The 17995-nt window shown below is 46.8% G+C and overlaps 1 protein-coding gene and 1 long non-coding RNA gene across 2 annotated transcripts; one reads left to right on the top strand and one right to left on the bottom strand.

The window, feature by feature from the left end:
* Window positions 1-282: 282 nt before the first annotated feature.
* On the bottom strand, window positions 283-11427 carry JPT1 (Jupiter microtubule associated homolog 1). Its single transcript, XM_064466835.1, has 5 exons — window positions 11238-11427; window positions 8230-8372; window positions 7502-7599; window positions 5602-5629; window positions 283-1256 (listed from the first exon to the last, which is right to left on the bottom strand). The coding sequence occupies exons 1-5, from the start codon at window positions 11291-11293 to the stop codon at window positions 1114-1116; spliced, it is 468 nt and encodes a 155-aa protein (XP_064322905.1). The 5' UTR covers window positions 11294-11427; the 3' UTR covers window positions 283-1113.
* A 285-nt stretch (window positions 11428-11712) lies between these two features.
* On the top strand, window positions 11713-15483 carry LOC135315899 (uncharacterized). Its single transcript, XR_010375377.1, has 3 exons — window positions 11713-11972; window positions 12325-12449; window positions 14726-15483. It is a non-coding gene; the product is annotated as an uncharacterized LOC135315899 (long non-coding RNA).
* The last annotated feature ends 2512 nt before the right edge of the window (window positions 15484-17995 follow it).

Genomic DNA, 17995 nt, shown 5'->3' with positions numbered 1-17995 from the left:
TTGTGAGGAAAACAAACTTTTCCTCTATTTTCTCGAGAGAAAGTATTTTGGATAACACAGATTATATATCTCAAGCCATATCCCATACTTCTGTGATTCAGAAGGTAAAACCGAAGAGCCTCTCTTCAGGGGAAGATGGCATATGGCAGAGCCAGGTACAAGACCTCTCCTCCCCTGCTCATACCCCCTCCGTTAGGGTAGGGCAGGTTGGCTGAGACACGGACAACCGAGAACAAAGCAAAAACCAAACCCGTGAAATAAAACCCACACAGGAAACACTGCTTCAAAATTTCTATATTATTTACTTTTAAGCAACGGTCCAGCTTTGTGAAATTACAACACACACTTTAAAGGATGAGATTTTCACCTCATGGTCAAGCACCAGCATGATCATGCACAGCATTGAGTCAGTTGTAAAAAAAAAAAATGCCCTGTAATTTTTATTTATACGATCCACTCCACCTTTACTGAATAAAGTCTGAATAAACCCCCTCCTAGCCTTAGGCCAGGCGGCTCTGGTCATCACCCCTCTTTTGGCACATACCCTGCTTCATAGTAGTCCGCTATCAAGGTCTTTTAGGTTTTTTTTTTTTTTTTTTAAAGGCAGCACGGTGTACACTAACCACTGTATGACTTATATGGCACAGCAGGGCTCAAGGCATTTACCACATGCAGTCAAGGAAGCCTTTTAGATCCCCAAATCCTGCATGTGGAAGGAAGGACTGCTCTTGCTGATTGTTTGCTGGCCTGTTTAACCAGGATTCTAGACCCTTGTAAAGCTAAGGGGTTCTAAAAAATCTCAGTACAAAAACCCTCTAAGCACACTTAGAACCAAGCTACTCTCCTTCAAATCACATTACTATACTTCATAAAGCTTTCCCTCAAGTCTATCACTAGAAAACACTCATGTCACTTCCAGTAGATCTGGGGGAAACACAGGACAGAAGTGGGGAAAAAAACCTTGATTTTTAAAAAAAAAAAAAGATGGAGTACATAAAGTGCTTCTTTTTAATGAAAGAAATTCAAGATGTACAGTCAGGCTCAAGTTGTGCAGTTCACAAGCATGGGGGGAAGAAACAGACACGAGTTCAAAACAGTCAGGAAGGGAAAGGCTTAACCGAGGACTAGGCTGGACTTGCCACCGGGTGGATTTCTCCTGGACGGTGCTGGTGCTACTGGGCTAGGAACAGGTGCAGCAGGCAGGGATTTTTCTTCATTCTGACCTGGGGCAGCTTCTACATCAGCCTCAGTGTTTTCTAGAAGAAAAGAAGCTTTTAAAGTGTTTGACGTGGACGATGGAAGCCAGATGTCTCGCTGGCTTAGACAGCAGATCAGCTCCTGTAAGTTTTCTCCAGGCTTACAGACGCACTCAGAGTGCTGCTGTAACCTGCTGGCAGGACGGACCTCAGCCCTCTGAAGTGTTTTTCAGATGAACTCTGATGCCTTACGGTCCAGTTGCAGGCATTCAAGAGCCACATTCACTCAGCTGCTATTAGGGGACCTCAGCAATTCATTTTTAAATGACAAGCAGCTGAAGTCTGTACAGATTAGTCAGCGTACGACAATCGTAACTCGAGTCTGAGCAGGTGCTGGAAACCAAGTCACAGAAGCACCAGTATGTGTAAGCAAGAGCTCAGCGTCAAACTACATCCCCAATTTCATAACTAGAGGGAAGAGGATCTGACACACACTTCTGAGGCTTAACACAGAACAGACTAGGGAACGGCCATGCATGGGTAGGCTCCGCTCGTACACTCCCTGGAAAGCACATGATACTTTCATCTATTTTAAATACTTCTGAACAACCACAAGTGAAGACAGGACACAGAAGGAATCCTTCACAGGAAGCACTTTAGATACTGTAGGAAATAACTGATGTATCTGCTTCACTGACAATTAATTCATGAGCACAGAAAGTACATGAGCTCCTCACATTTTTATAGACTAACACAATCAGTTATGAGCCAAAGGCCCAAATCAGCAGCAAGTAGCCCCCGGTACTTGGTGGGGCGAGGGGAGTGGGGCTTCACCGCCAGCTCTGCCAAGATGTACTTTGGTTTGGTTTTTTCTAAACAGACTTAGTTTTACCCTGTGATCGCTAGTTCTTGCTTTGGAGGATTCAGGGAACAGCTGTACATTCACCTTAACCTCCACCTTCAGGATTTAGTAAATCTCGATCGCATTCCCTCTCCCCCAGCCTCCTCTTCAAAGGAAGAGGCACAGCCACTTTAGTCTCTCCTCCTAAGGCAGCTGCTGCACCCCCTTACCCTTCCCAGTACCTTCCTCTGCCCCTCGCCTACCTCCACTACAACCTTCTGGCCCTTACGTTTCACGGACTGCCCACACGATTCAAGATGCGGGCATACCACTGTTTACGGAGGCAAAGTAACGTCTGGTTTCCCATTCTCTCCCTGATGATACGCAACACTTTGCTGGCACCTCCAAACGTTTCGCAGAACTTTCAGTGATAAGACTCAAGGCAGATCCCCAGAGCTAAACTGCTGCGCAGAGCTGAACACAAGGACTGGCGTGGATTAGGTGTTGGGTTGGGGGTTCCCCCCCCCCCCCCGAGATGCATTACTTTATACTTATTTATATAAAGATTATTCTGCCACCTTTTAACCTATCTTGTTTAAGTTGAGTCCTTCCAACAGTTAGATTTTCTCACCATCAGCACATTTGGCTGCTTGAAAGAGCTAATACCACCAACAAAATTGGAGATGTCACTGTTCATTACCTTTTCCAGGCCACGGATGAAGGCACTGAATAAAACTAGTCCCAGCATCACTTCCCATGGCTCATTTTTCCAACCTGAAAAGCAATTGCTAAGCCCTATCCTATCCTTTGCCTCCTATTCCTTCGCTACTTTCCTGTCCACAGGAGCAGCATTCCTCCAGTCCTGTGGCAACTCTTTTTTTGTAGGTTTGGGGTTTTCTGTTTGTTTTTAATAACCTTTGATGCAGAATTTTATCAGAAACACTGAAAACCCACTTGTGTCACTGAGTGCCCTGAATCCATGCTTGTACCAAAGACCTCCTGCAGCTTAGTCAGTCGCCGTGCAATCCGAAACACTCCGTGTTCCTCAGCCCACAGGCATCTGAACAGAACAGTTCATACAGAGTTTTAAGCTTGAGGCTTCTGTGGCTCACACGTACCACCACCTGCTTACTCAGCAAGCCGAGAACAACTGCGGCATGCCCACTGTTCCTACGGCGCTGAGCGTTGCTCCGCTGCCTGTGCCTTCAGCAGACAGTCCGAGGGCTGGGCAGGACTCCCGATGATCGTCTGTGCACCGAACGCCAGACTCCACCTCCCTGTGTATCCTGCGCAGTCAGTCGAGTGCTGTCTAGCTCTCCTTAGCTAGTCACATTCCTTAAGTACGCAGTGCTAACCAAATCACAAGAGATACGAGAGCTGCTATCACAGGAGACTCCGGGGAAGTCTCTATAGCCTTTAGAGGCTCATGTCGCCAGCTGACATTAGTACCTGCCACGTAACCAAGGTGCAGGTAAGTTTGCCAACCGAATAACTGAAGTGGTAAACGCAACAGGATCAGATCAAACGTCAAAGTTCTTCCCTTATCAGAAAGGGTATAATCTCTGACAGTTTTCTACTGAGTATACTGCAAACCATGGGAAACGTTGATGCACAGAGAGGAACTACAGCTTCCAAACAGAAGCAAGAACACTGCCTGAAAAGGAACCCGTTTTCTTCCCCTAGACAGACATGATTAAAAAATATGCGTATCCCACCTGACGCCTACTTGCAGTTTTATAATCAGTTACATACATGAAGTAATTTCCAAATTCAGACAGACATTTCTTTTAATGACGGGATCCTATTAAGAACCTAATTATGCTGTGATCTTGTAAGCAGAGAGTTTTTACTTGGAGGTGTGTTCATTCAGCCCCTTTCAAACCCCAGAGAGCTCTACAACACGGAGCACAAAATCGCCTGTGTGACAGGTGGGATGTTCACCAGCTCACATCTGCCACCTCACACAGCAGGAATAACAAGTGGTGGAGTGACACAGCTAGCTCGACGGGACTCCATGCTCCATTAAGCTATCATACCCCAAAGCTATCAACGGTAGAAATTAATCTAACAACCCACCAGGTTTCTCAAGGATCTGCCACAGACAGCACTTCCAGGCAGCATTAACTTCCTACTCCTTCCTAAGTACCATCAGTGGAAATTTAACATTCAAATGTTTGCCTGTCATTTTTATTTCAACTTGGCCATCTTCAAAAATTTAACTTTTAGTTGTGGCCACAACAGTAAACAGCCTCCATTACTTTCCAGTAATGCCTTTGTTTTTCTAAACCACCTCCCAGCACATGCTCACGTGGTACTTAAGAACTTCCTTCGCTGTCACCTACCCAGAAACAAACCAAAAGCTGACAAATATGACATCTGTGAAAATGGGAACTTGTTCTAAGAGTCAGGAATATAATTTTATACTCAAAGTTTCAGTCAGCTGTTGCTAACCCGGGCAGCCCTAGTTCTGCCTCCTCCAGCCCACCTCCTCTTGCCCCACCGCTGCTTGCAGGCTCTGTCATGGTGAGCTGGTTCAAACAAGCCCCAGGAGAAGCAGCAAAGCCCTTCGATCAGTTTGCTTCTATTATCAAACCACATCCTCTTACTCGAGGCGTAAACTCTAAATGCCTACAGTGCTAATTAAGATCAGACAGACATGGGAAAGAAATAAAGAAGCCTGTATCCTGTATCATTTGATTAGAAGCAGCCAGACTTATTTTGGGAGCTGACACCACTTAGGAGGTAGTTAAAAACGTTCTGGAAAAATTCTCACCCTCGCAGCAAAAGTCTTTTCAGGACGCGGAACTGCTAACAGTTCTAGTCATCTCCCACAACAATTAGGTGTTGAAAGTAGCACTTGAAGTACCCAGTCAGCACACACATTCCTCTCACCAGGAAGTAAGCTATTCTTAAGGTGAATCTTACAAATGAGAGGTTTCCAGCCTCAGAGCTAGAAAAAAGACACTTCAGTGTTTTGAAGGGGAAATGCCTCTGTTTACATGGGATTTGCAGTATGCATATGAACTTCCTTGGCAAAAATCAGCATTTAAAAAGCGACAGGAACTGAAAAGCTAGTTAATGCAGACACTTGCAGATGCAGTAGCTGGTTTTGATTATTTCTGTGAAGGTGGTGGTCGCTGTATGAGAAGACAATAGGAAAGAAGTAAATTGCTAAACAAAAATCCACAAAGTTGACTGTACTATTTAATTATAAGCTACTATAAAGAGCAGCGTAGCCTTTCAATCACTGAACTCTCTGCAGGACGGTATCCACCTTGCCTTCTAGTACTTAAACAAATCTTGACACCAACTGCTGCTGGCAAAGTAAGTGAACGGGACTGTTCTTGTTTTTACCCTGATGACTACCAGGCACTCTGCCACTCCGTTCTGTGTCCACACTTCTGCTGAAGCGGTCAGGTCACTTTACTGGTTCAATGGATTCAAGGGACAACCCCAAGCTGTCTCTCTCCTAATGCATCCCCATTTACACATCCTACATCCTCTATTTCAAAAGCGCCTGACTCCAAAACGCTTTTACTAGAAGAGTCCGAAGGAGTTACTCACCAGAAATTTCACCACCACCGTCTCCTCCCTAGAAGAGAGAGAAACACATTATATCTCCTGCTTCACAACGTATTTTCCCCCTCCACAGAGAGGGCACTCGACACTCCACGCTATGACCGCGGTGGTCAGGCAACGCTTTCTGAGCGACAGACCCAGTGACGCACCTCCAGAGCAGCCACTGGCTCTTCAGGACAGGTATCAGAGCGGCATGGGGGGTTCTGCATACGTATTTCTGCAGATTTATATCACGGGTTTGTAAGCATCAATCCTTACACAGTGACTAATTTAATTTCACCAGCTGTTTATTTACCTAATGTCCTTTTAAAAGTTTAAACAGATACTGCTGAAGAAACCCTGATGACCACGTGGCACACTTGTTATTCCCACACCGTGAAGGATCCGGGTGGGCAGGAGCACTTTATAATAAACAGCATCCTTCACAAGGGAGCACTGACAGTAACCAGAACGCTGTAACAGGGAAGTTAAACTGCAGGCAGTTAGCAATAGCTCAGTGTCCCCTCCTTTCTACTATGCGGCCTCCCAACACTGATCTGCTGGCAAGGCCAAGAGCATTTGTTCTATCCAGAATATTTAACTTCATTTGTGAAACACAGACCAGTTTTTTGCAACTCTACTGATAAAGTTTCCATCGCGACATAAACAGTTGAACATTCTTTTCATACTGAATCTGTTCACAGGCTGCAACTTGACACAAAGATACAGAAAGTCTTTCAGCAGCAGCCAAGGCTCCTCAATGGCATGAGGTTTTTATCAGCTTTCACAGATTTAGCGTTGATTACATAGTGAAACTGCAGTTGCAGGATGCAAATGCACAGAAACTCAGGCAAATCTATCGCCTTAAGTCTCAGACCGGGCTACAGCGCACCAGCTCCAGCTTCTGCTGTTCGTAGCTGTAACTACTGCATAAAATTAACGTATTAAGAATTTGTCTGCAAAGCTGAGAACCACAGTATTTAATACAATTAAGTAGAAAATAGAATTAGACTAAACAGTTTATTTTTGTTTTCTGTGGTAGCCGCTATAAATCTAATCTCACTTCTATTTGCTAAATTGGAACAAGACGTTTTCTGCAAAGAACAATTTCACGGCTCAAAGCGCCTATTAATAACAGAAATGGGTTAAAGTGATCATCGATGTCAATTATGACAATAAAATTTACTCTTTATAACCCAGGAGGCAAAAGGTATCTGCCGCAACATTTGAGACCAATTTACCCACCCAGTTCTTTTCAGAAGACCTAAAGCTGGAGAGCTTTAGAGAACAAGGTTTTCTCTATAATTTGTTTACCTAAGTGCAGTCTACCCTACATTCCTGTTTTTCTAAGTTCAGATGAATTGTTAACTCTTCATCCTGGTTTTCCCGGTAAATGTAATTGCACATCAAGCAAAACCCACATTAACCCTACAAATCATGCTCTCTATTGCTACCAAGTAGAGAGTTTACACAGAAAGCAACACACCTGATGGTACTATCAAAGACAGTAACAGAACTAAAACAAGCATTGAGGCCACCGAGGCGAGTACTTGGGATGTGAAACCAAGTCCTTTGTCAGTCAACAGATCCACACCGTTTGTTGTGGTAAGTATTGTTTGTAAGAGCTGTTAAGACACAGTCACACAGGGCTGAAGGTAGATTTCATACCACTTCATTAAAGTCTCATCAATAAGAAGAGTTAAAAGCTCTAGAAAGTGGTCCTTTTAGAAAAATTCAGCCCTGCATCAACAAACTGTAAGACTATCGGGTGGAAAAGTAAACCTTCAGGAAAAGAACAGATTCAAATCCTACTGTGCTTCCAACTGCGTGGACCTCGGTGATAAAGCAATCACACACAGAGCACGAGTTGTCCCGTTATCGGGCTCTTCATAGCTGATGTACTGACCTTGGGATCTACAATGTCTCCACAGTTTGCATCAGTTGAGTTTCTTCTTTGTGGTCCAGATGATTCAGTGTCTTCTCTGATTTCACCTGGCTTAGCCCCTACAAGCAGAGATTGATTCTAATCAGGTTGCAAGACAAACTCACTGGGAAGGCAGATCATCAATAGTCAGGGTTTTTTTGGGGGGTTGTTTTTTAAATTAAAGCTTTATCACTCTAAGAGGTCTTGGTCCTTTAGATACTGTCTGACAAATTACTGTCTTACAACAGCACCTCATGCAGCTGAGGCTGCCATTTAAACAGATGGAAGCTAGGGTCCCAAGGCTGTCCGTGCTGGAAGCGCTTTGCTGAAATGGAAGCTTAATCCCAGCTGCGAGTACACCACAAAGCTAAACTCCCTCAGATTAATCAGGACCAATCAGTGCTATTCCAAATATTAAGACACCAGTTGACCTTACTGTGACTTGATTAACTTGGAGAAATTGCATCCAAAATACAATTCTCTGCTTGCAACATCTATGCCCGAGACTTGCATTAAACCCCCCCCCTCTGGAAGCAATTCAAAATGAGGAATGAAAAATCCCATGCCAGTAGACATCACTTATAGACCTCAACTACCAAGTAGGAGGCTAATTCTGTTTTCCACACTGAGCTACCGGCAGCTTCAGGCTGATACAAAAAAATGAATGAATGCACATCATCAGATCTGGAAACAAGGCACTACGTTCTTACCCGATGATTTAGCCCAGGAAGGTGGGTTTTCTTCAGGAGTTCCAAAGATGCTGGATGCCATTTTGTTCCTTCGCACAGGTTGCTCTTTTGGTTCATCAAAACCCAAGGAGAAGTTGGACCCACCGCCCGGAGGACGCAGCACTCTGCAGAGAGAGTCAGCTTTACCACCTTGCGTGTACCTTCACCAAGACTGCACTCCAACACATAAAACCAGATTAATAAACGAGGAGATCATTGCTGGCTCTTGCGTCGGGCAGTCACCCAGGCTAAATTCTGTCCAAACAGAAACTACACGAGATGACCCTATTACACATTGGCTTTTAACTAATGACACGGGCTGTCGTGGCTTCAGCGCAAACTGGAAGTATAAAGGTGAGCTGCCCGCCAGCATTCAACCCAGGCACTCTGTCTCCACTACTCTTCTCTTTAGTGACGCTAACAAAAATGAAATGCTCCGCTCTCCTTGTGCCCTTGCTTTATTAGGTGTCAATAAGAGCTGCTGCTACTAGTCTTCACCCCAAGACAATTAAAAACAACAAAAAAGGGTACGTGGGCATGTAAAATTCCAGTTTTTTAAAAGCGCCCTGTGAAGGCTGACATTAATCTTGAAACTGGCAGCACAGCAAAGACTAAAGTTTGGCATGAGAGCCACAGTACTGGCTGCATCACTGGTGACCCGGGGCTGCAGCCTTTATCTAGAGTTGTTTCATCGGAAAAACCCTCAAGGCTGCAGCATGCTAATGGGCTAGGCTTAAAAGATGCAATTAAACAGTTTTAAGTTAGGCTGTTATTAGGAGAAACACGTGTACAGAGCTCCAGATATATAACCTAAATCTAACCACCTTCTGTTAGACAGACACAAAAGAAGCCTGCCTGGTATTTCATGGATGACATTATGGTCTGCTTTTCAACTTGTAAAATTAACAACAGCGGTGAAATAAATCTTGAAATGTAAATTCCTTCAGATCTTATTTTCTTAAGCATGAGCTCTTTTCAAGGCTGATGCATTAGCTGGAGAAGCCAGACAAAAGGTAGGAGAATAAAAACGTGCAAGGCCATGAGAGAACTGTCACAACGCCCAGAGAGGTGTGAGGACACCAACAGACCTGGGTGTTCAAGACATCTGGGGCTCTCAGATGAAGACCAGAACAAGCTAGGAAAGGTGCACGCTTCGTCTCTGCTTCAATTAATTTAATAAATTAAAGTTAGAGCTTTGCCACAGAAAACGGTACGCAGCTTGTTAACGCACCAAGCCTAGGAATGCGATACAAAGAACACGTCTGGTTTTACATGTCATCACCGCTGGCAACTGCCCTCAGCTCTCTGGACACTTCGGGCCTATTACGTTCCAAACGCACCACAGAAACACTTCTCCAGCCTACGGAACTCAACACAACAGCAAGAAAGATTTGCAAAGGTGTTTGGCACAGATGTTTAGCAGTACTTAACTGGCAAACTACTTTTCCTTACAAAATTCTTCTCCAAAGTTCTAAGTACTAACGTCCAGCTGCTAATGGGAGGATCTCGGTAGATCGTACAACATGTTCTAAGAATCCAAGTACACTTTAATGACTTGCTTTGTCTCCTTTGTGAATTAAGAGATACAGTATAATGATCCTGAATCACTCCATTATCTCTTTTTTTTCCCCCCCCAGAGAAAATGTCCTGGCATAGAAGGTTTATTTTCTTAGTTACATCTGTTGCACTTACTAATTTGAAGAACAGTCTGTTCAAAGGAGGGCTTGTTCCCGCATCTTAGATCACCTTTATTTTATCAGAGCAGTGAAACCTTTACTCCCTTACCAGCACAGCAGTTTCCACTGACAATCTTAATGAAATTAACAGACGAGGGGACTGAAGGAAGATGCGGCATCACTCAAACCGTTACAGAAGAATATTCCCTCTTGCCAAGCTCAGCTAGAGGTTGACAGATGTCATTAGAAGCTTCTCACAGCCGAGATGTTGTAACGTGCTTCATCAAAGCTACATTTAATACTTCAAGCAACGAACGGCTTTTAAAATTGCACCCGATACCCAGCGATGCATAAAATCCACCCGCGGCTCCATCCAGCAGCCACTCTTCTAAAGGGTTGGGGGTTTTTTCATTTATTTTGTTTTAAAACGCACCCCAAAAAGCTGAAAGCAGACAGGAAGCAGGTGCTTTGTTAGGCCAAAACCTGACAGAAAAAAGCCACGAGTGCTCGGCGGGGAAAAATACGAAAAGCGCGACCCTCTCCGAGCCCGCGGCTGTTACTCCCGCAGAAAGGTGGATGCCGGTGCATCTCCCCCAGACCCACCTGCCAAGTTTTCTTTGTTTCGAGCCGGGCTGCGGCCCCCCCCGCCCTCGCCAGCCCCCCGGCGCCCGGCCGAGGCCCCGCCGGGGCGGGGCGGGGCAGGGCAGGGACGCCCCCGGCCCACTCCCTGCCGGGGGCGGGTGGGGTGCGGGGAGGCGGCGGGGCCCGACCCGCGGCGAGGGCCGAGCCCGGCCGCCTGGAGCAGACAATGGAGCCCGCCCGGCCCCACCCAGAAGGCGGCCGCCCGCGGGGCCGCTCGGCCGGGCAGAGGAGGGTCCCGCCGGGCAGCGCGGGGGGAAGGCGGGGGCGGACGAGGGGAGCGAGGGTGAGGAGGGGAGCGGGGGCGCGGTGCCCCCCTCGCCCCCCGCCCCCCACGGCGTGGCTGCGCGGCCCCGCGGCGAGGCGGGGAGTCGCCTCCCTTCTTTGTTCGGGAACGGCGGTGAGGCAGGGGCACAGCCGGGGGGTCTCGGCAGCGCCCACCCACCCCCGCAGCTCCCGCACACGCACCCCCGCCCCCGGGCGGCTGCGCCACGGCCACGGCCTGCCCCCCCGCCCCCACCGCGCCTCCCGGCCCCTCCGCCCCCCGCAGAGCCCCTCCCGCGGCCCACCGGGCCCTGAGGCGAGCGGGGAGCGACGGCCCCGCCGCCCCGGCCCTCAGCCCCGCCGCCCTGAAGGTCCCGCCGGCCCCCGAGCCCCGCCCCCCCCCAACCGGACCTGGAGCTGTTCCTGCCGCTGGGGTCCATGCCCGAAAAGGTGGTGGTGGTGGTCATGGCGGCGGCGGACGGAGGGGAACAGGCTCCGTGAAGAGGCCGGCGGGGAGTGACGGTCCCGGGAAGGGATCTCGCTCCCGCTCCTTTCCTCGCCCCGCTACTGCCGGTGACAACTGCAGCCGCCGCCCGCACCGGCCGAGCCTTTTATAAGCACCTTAAAGCCCGCCCCCCAGCGGCCCTTTCATTGGACGGTTCAAACCCAATCCCGAGCTTCTATTCGACCGCCCCCTGCCACTCTGCCCTTTGGCCCGCCTCACCTTCTATTCTAAGCCGCCTTGTCTCATCCTTAAAAGCTCATTGGTGAAGCAATACGTCTGCTTTGCGGTGATTGGCTGCACCCGGGCGGCGGCGCCTTTTGTTGGTGATTGGCGGAAGGCCTGTCGCTTCCCTCAGGTGAGCTGTGATTGGCTTAGCCGCACATGAGGCGAGACAAAAGTGGCGGCGGCGGCGTTGAGGGGAACGCGGGCGGGGGGAGCCCCGCCGCCCCGGCCCGCACAGGCGCCCCTTCGCGCCCCGCCCGCCCCAGAGCCGCCGCTAAGTGCGTCACCCCGAGCACCATCGGGCCCCCGCCGCCCGTCCCCGGCGAGGCCCTGCTCCCTCACAGCACTGCGCTGGGAGGTGGGCCCAGCCCGCGCCCGCCTTGAAGTTACCTCAGAGTGTGTCATGGCGCGACTCCAAAGTACGTGGATGGACAATACGGGGTGTGGGAGGTGTCCGCACAAGGCTGCTGCGGAGATCGGCTCCAACGAGGATGGAGAAACATTTAGGACGAGATGAAATGGCCTCAAGCTGTGTCAGGGGAGGTTTAGCTTGGATATGAAGAAAAATGTCTTCACCACAAGAGCAGTCCGGCCCTGGCACAGGCTGCCCAGAGAGGTGGGGAGTCACCGTCCCTGGGGGGGTTCAAAAAGATGCTGACATGGCACTTGGGGACGTGGTTTAGGAGACCTGGGGGTGTTGGGTGGGGGTTGGACTTGATGATCCTAGAGGTCTTTTCCAACCTTAATGATTCTACATCCGATGGCCTGCAGAGACGCATGGGGGTTGCTGCAGCAGGGACAGCATGAAACAGTCACATCATCACAGAACACGCGGTGCAATAACAATTTGCTACATCAGGTGATTTTGGAGCACTGGATTATTCCATTAACCCTAGGTGAGTCCCAGAACGACTATGGTAGCTGGAGTACAAAGCCCAGCACTGCTCACCTGTGTCTTAAAAGCACATGGCTGCACTTCTGCGGTGTGTCTCTTCCACAAAGTGCCAGCACAAACTCATACAGCACACTGGTCAACAGCCAGCATCTGGTAAGTTAAGCCATCTGTCAAATCCACCTTTGATTTGGTGACAGGGACCTTCCTGAGCTCCCTGCAACTTCCAGACACGCAGGTGCTTCCTCAATCACCGCTTTTACTCCAAAAGTAATGCATCAGGACCTCCCACTACAAATGTTTTAATTAGTACTTGCATAAAGGAGTGAGAAGCAGGAAAGAAAACCCCCATCTCCATCCCTCCCAGCAATAACAGCCCTTAATACCCCCAAATACCACTTTTCTCTAGAAAATATTTCTTTTTAGTATGAAAAAACGCAAGCATTGATTGTGCTACTTCACTCCATGTACAACATGAAGTCAAGTGTCTGAATTACCACCAGCCTTAATATTAACACGACTCAGGAAAGAGCTGAACTGCTGAAACTGTGCCACAGTATTTCATTTTTTCTAATCTAGAATCTACAAAAAATAGTTAAAAAAAAAGCCCCAACTACTATTTAGGTCCCCAGGGAATGCTCTGTCACATCACATCTTTCTAGAGGTAGATTAAAGGGAAATTTTAAATAACTTGACACGGTTGTTTTAATTCTATTATCCCTTAGGCTTGGGCATTAAGAAGTCAAATGATACCTACTTGCATACAGGTAAACATCTGCTCTCTTGGGAACTTCAAAAGTATTTTGTCATCTAAACACTTTTTATTCAAACCCACAGGATTTGACTCTTAAATTTGTACCCCCGAGACATACAGAGCCAGTTTTTAAAGTCAAGATGAAGAAAAACCCGTTCCCTCTGACAAAGCTAGTTTTAACATGCAGCTTTAAAATTCTAAACCTCCAGTATTTCCAAGGGACCTCACTGATATCTCAGACAGACCTGACTGCAGGACTGTCTTCAAATAAAAGCTGCTTTGCTGATTATTTATCCATAACAAGATGAAGGGATTTGTGAAGGTGGCTACAGAAACTGGGCTTGGGATCCTTCCCAGGATGATGACATTTGACCAGAACTATCCTCAGCAGCTGTTTGAAAAACTCAGACACCAAACAATTCCACCTGTTGTTGAAATTCAGCTGGGAATGAATGCCAAAAGCATCTGGAAGTCTGAACAAGACTCCAGGAAATGCAAGGGTTAGGCAAGGAGAGATACCATTGGTTTGAGAACAAGCCGCAGCTTGGTCATCCTCCCGTGACCAAGGGTTGTTTCTTCATGCCAGTCTCTGCTATTTATGGCAGCCACAAAGCACTTGCTTTCTTTATTCCAAGCACATGGTACAAAAAACATTTTTGACTCAGTCTTGTATTTTCTTCCCTCAATTCATTCACAGCTGAGGGTAAAAAGTAATCACCAGCTAATAAACCACCCTTGTTGCAGCTAGATTTGCAGCTGTCAGACTTTGGCACCTGAAGCGATGCACAGTGGAAGTTCAGTGGAAGGCTGGTATCCTACAGATCGAACCGTTTGTCCTGCCAAAGAGTTGCTTTGGTGCCCCTCTACATCTTCAGGTAGAGTTCGTAACAGGAAGTTACAGTTTGGGAAGGAGGCTCGAATCGCAGGGCCCAGACTCCTCTCAGAGCCGCAGAGACGTAGTTCTGAATAACATAAGAAGCAGAGTGGCCAACACATGCTGCTGTTCTGCTCTGGGCACCCAGCATTGCCAGCTCTGGCAGCGTACTCCGAATCATTGCTCCTTAGTGGAAAAAAAGACAAGCACCGCTGGAAAGGGAAGTCAGTGTCCTGACAGAGAACGCAGAGCTCCTTTCATTCTGCTTTTGCCTTGTCCAAGTTTGCTTAAACTGTCAAGTTTTCTTAATCAAGCGATCCTCCAAGAGCCCTTGCAGGGCATGAGATGTACTTTAATGAGATCAATGGACCAGAAGCTGAAAGGGGAAGGATCAAAGCCACCAAAACCACCACAAAATTCATCACAAAGGGTGTCCTTTGCGTCCATGTCCCCCTGGAGAGTATTCATTTCCTAAGGAGCAACAATCTATTTACTACTTATTTGGGCTTCCACAACCTTAGCCTTTCCCCAGGGCTCCAAAGTCATCCTCATTCCAGGATTAATTACTTGTCAAAACCTACAGCTCTTCCCACAGTTGCCATTCCCACCGCAGCTCCTCGCCGACTCATACACTTGTGTTCCCTTTCCACAGCACCCCACGGATCCTCACCACTTCTGGTACCTCTGCTGACAGCGAGCCGCTTCGTCCATAGCACCACCAGCCCTACTTGATCCCTCCCGCGCACACGATGGAGTTCTTCAAGAGGAGAGGAAAACTCTTCCTCTCAAAGGGACTCCAACCACTTCAGAAACACCAGCAGGGCCCCCCAGCATCTCCATCTTAGAGTAAGACCATCAGTCCCACGCTACTAGTGAAGAAACCAGAAAACCCCTGTAATGAAGCATCTTGAAGGCCAACCAAAAACTGCCAACAGGAATCAAAACCCAGCCTTCCATCTCCTATTTATCCTCACACACCTACACCCCAACCACCAGGGAGAAGCGCTGTACTACCAATTCATTCTGACGCTAAGTACAAAAAAGCAAGATAAATTAAATTATTCACTATCAGAACACATTCAGTTTGGCAACTGGTTTACAGCCAGAACAAGCAAACCTCAATAATCCAGAGAATGAAACGTATTAGATTACAGTGGTAACATAATTAATAATTCAAGTTACTGAAGTGCCTTTAGATTGTCTTTTATAACTCCACAACAGTCCATCACACCAGCTGATACAAGCATACTGAGAAGCGGCCACCATCTAAAATTCTAATAAAAATCCTTCCATTTTGTTGTTCACTTTCCATTTAATAGGTGATGATCATGGAAGCATCTCGTTTTTCACTTTTAGCTTTGAAAGCAAACTGCTATTCCTTAGAAATTAAATTCTTTCCAACTGGCTAAAGCACAGAAAGTATTATTTCTTTGAGCCAGTCACATTATACCTTTTCATTAATGTTGCACTAACGGTCACAATAGAACCAGTATCCAACAGGCAAAACGGCAGCACTTACATTACATTGTCTGCCTCAGAAGTAATGAGGTGAAGGTACCAGAAGGGAATATACTTGTGAGAAAATAGCCTGGCTTTGACCATATCCTTTGCGGAGACGCTCTGTGTTTTGATATTGTAGTTATCCTCCAGCAGCAATTATCTTAGGACTACTTCAGGGATTCTTCTTTTGTTGAGAACACCTCCACGCGCCAGCACAAGAACCTCTCTCACATTCCCACTTGGAGTATTTCCTTACGCTCTTGGCAGTTCAGCATATTCCGTTTCAGAGCGGCCTCGCTCTCCCACAACCCCTTTTGAACCAGCACCTCGGGCCACTCGATACCGGCCCTCACCGGAGCCCTGTTAAACAGGCGTTACCATCCCCACTGTGCAGATAAACCAAGGCGCTGATTTTCAGGTGTTAACTAAGGGTCCCACCAAAACCAGCTGCCCTTTCGTTCTGCCATTATCCGCACCCCGGACTTGAATAAAAACGCCTTACTTTCAGTGCCTGAAACAAACAATTTTGGTTACACCTTTTTAAGTAACTGGTAGCTATCCATCACCACTCAGTGAAACTGGAAGTGTTTGGGGACTAAAGACCCAGCATGCACTCCAGGCAAGGTCTTACCACTCACAAGAACTCACTGCAGTATCCTATCCAATTATGACTTACTCCATTCTTTTTCATTTAAAAAACCGTGAGAGGAATGTTACCTGAACTGCACGACGACCACTTCAGAATACATTATTTGCAAACTGTGGTTAATAATACAATTCGCCCAGGCTTTTGAAAGATCTTAGCTGCTTAATAAACATGAAAAACTTACCTCCCAACCAGTGGGACAAGACCTCTTTGCCCAGTTTTCCTTTATCCTCTGACACGTGGACTTCTGGCAGTCCGTTAGGCCACCAGCACGAACGAGAACCGTTACAAACCAAGCCAGGCCGAACAGCGAAGCGAACTCTGGATAGTTTGACCAAAACTGTTCCTATGCCTGTACTTCACCCCACTTCCGAATCGTCACCCCAGCCGCAGCTTGCTTAGTGAGGCTGAAGGCACAGCGAAACCACGCAGGTCCCAGCAAACAGGAATCAACAGGTCAATTCTCTGCGCAGCAGAGGAGCAGTACCGGCAAGCAACAAGTTCTGTCATAGCGTATTTGCAAGACCGTGCAAGGAGACTTCCAAAATATCAGTTTTTAAAAAAACAGGTTAGTATTTCTGCATTGCTGCGTACAAAAATATGTATCAGAATGCACCAGTCTACTTAACAGCTTGCTAGGCTAACGGAGATCAGATGTCTGAAGCTCTTAAGGAACTAAGTCACTTCAGATCTTTGAGAGTTTGATTTTTAGCTGATCAAGGAAACTTCTCCCACAAAAGACCATTTTATCAGTTTTTGATGGCAGTCACCATCTTACATAAACACCATTCAGCACTGCCAGGAGGAAATATTTGAGAAATACAAGGAGCAAGCCCAGGTTCAATAGCAGGAAGATGTTAGAAATTGAGAAATTTAGGTGATCAATGCCTCTCCATTTTTTTTAAACAGCCTGTTACTAAATACTAGAGGAAATTTCCATTTATGCTGATTAAGGATCATTCCAAAGCTGTCACTCCAATTCAAAAGGCACAAAAGCCTGTGTTTTTCATTTTTGTACCGGGGAATTTTGGTAATCCAATCAAAATTCACGTTAAGTGGTCTTGTTTTACTTAACGGAACGTTATGTTAAAGAATCCTGCACACAAGTTCATGACAGATGAAGTGCCACTCTACTAATTCAGGAAATTAAGACATTGTTTTTGAAAGCACGCTGTTCAGTACCTGTCACTTGACGTACATTGCCTCAGGAAAGAAAAAACAGTAGGCAAGATCCAACAGAGTTCTGAGCTTTGCAGCCTTAAGTTGGGCTGAAAAAGAGCTGCATTTAAGGAGACCTCACCCTTTCTTCAGAAACTAAAGCAAGCCCAAACATCTTTTTTTGACAAACAAGATAAAGACAGCCTCCTTCTGGGAAAAGTCTTGGCATGGCATCAAGTTGACAGAATTTTATACACAGTTATCAGCAGTCCAGCCAGGTGGAAAGCCAGAGATTCTACAGCCAGAGCACAACACACTCCATGTCTAACCTACAGAAGGCCTTGAAATACACTCCCCACCACCTCCATATTTTTTTTTAAGGAAGTTTTTTCCAGGCTTTTGTGATTTTTGGATATGAAAACATTTCACAAGAGGGAATTCCAACCTTGCGATATCCCACAGAAGTCTACGAGGTACATATCAGAGTAAGAAATAATCTGCTTAGCAGTAAAATTTCCTAGAATTAAAACAATGGCATAGAGTAGATTACATTCTTCAGCTACGCAAGTTACAAGCAACTGCAAAAAACAGATGCTATTTTTCTTACATCTCCCTTTA

This window comes from Phalacrocorax carbo, chromosome 16 (genome assembly GCF_963921805.1).
Source record: "Phalacrocorax carbo chromosome 16, bPhaCar2.1, whole genome shotgun sequence".
Classification (NCBI taxonomy): Eukaryota; Metazoa; Chordata; class Aves; order Suliformes; family Phalacrocoracidae; genus Phalacrocorax; species Phalacrocorax carbo.
The sequence above is the reverse complement of the archived record's forward strand: the minus strand, read 5'-3'. Positions and strand labels throughout refer to the sequence as shown.

Excerpts from the sequence above, each read along its gene's own strand:
- JPT1 (XM_064466835.1), bottom strand. The coding sequence starts at position 11,293 with ATGACCACCACCACCACCTTTTCGGGCATGGACCCCAGCGGCAGGAAC. Across the intron at positions 5,630-7,501 it reads GAGACATTGTAGATCCCAAG|GGAGGAGACGGTGGTGGTGA; the intron begins GTCAGTACATCA and ends TCTCTCTTCTAG. Across the intron at positions 1,257-5,601 it reads CGGTGGTGGTGAAATTTCTG|AAAACACTGAGGCTGATGTA; the intron begins GTGAGTAACTCC and ends CTTTTCTTCTAG.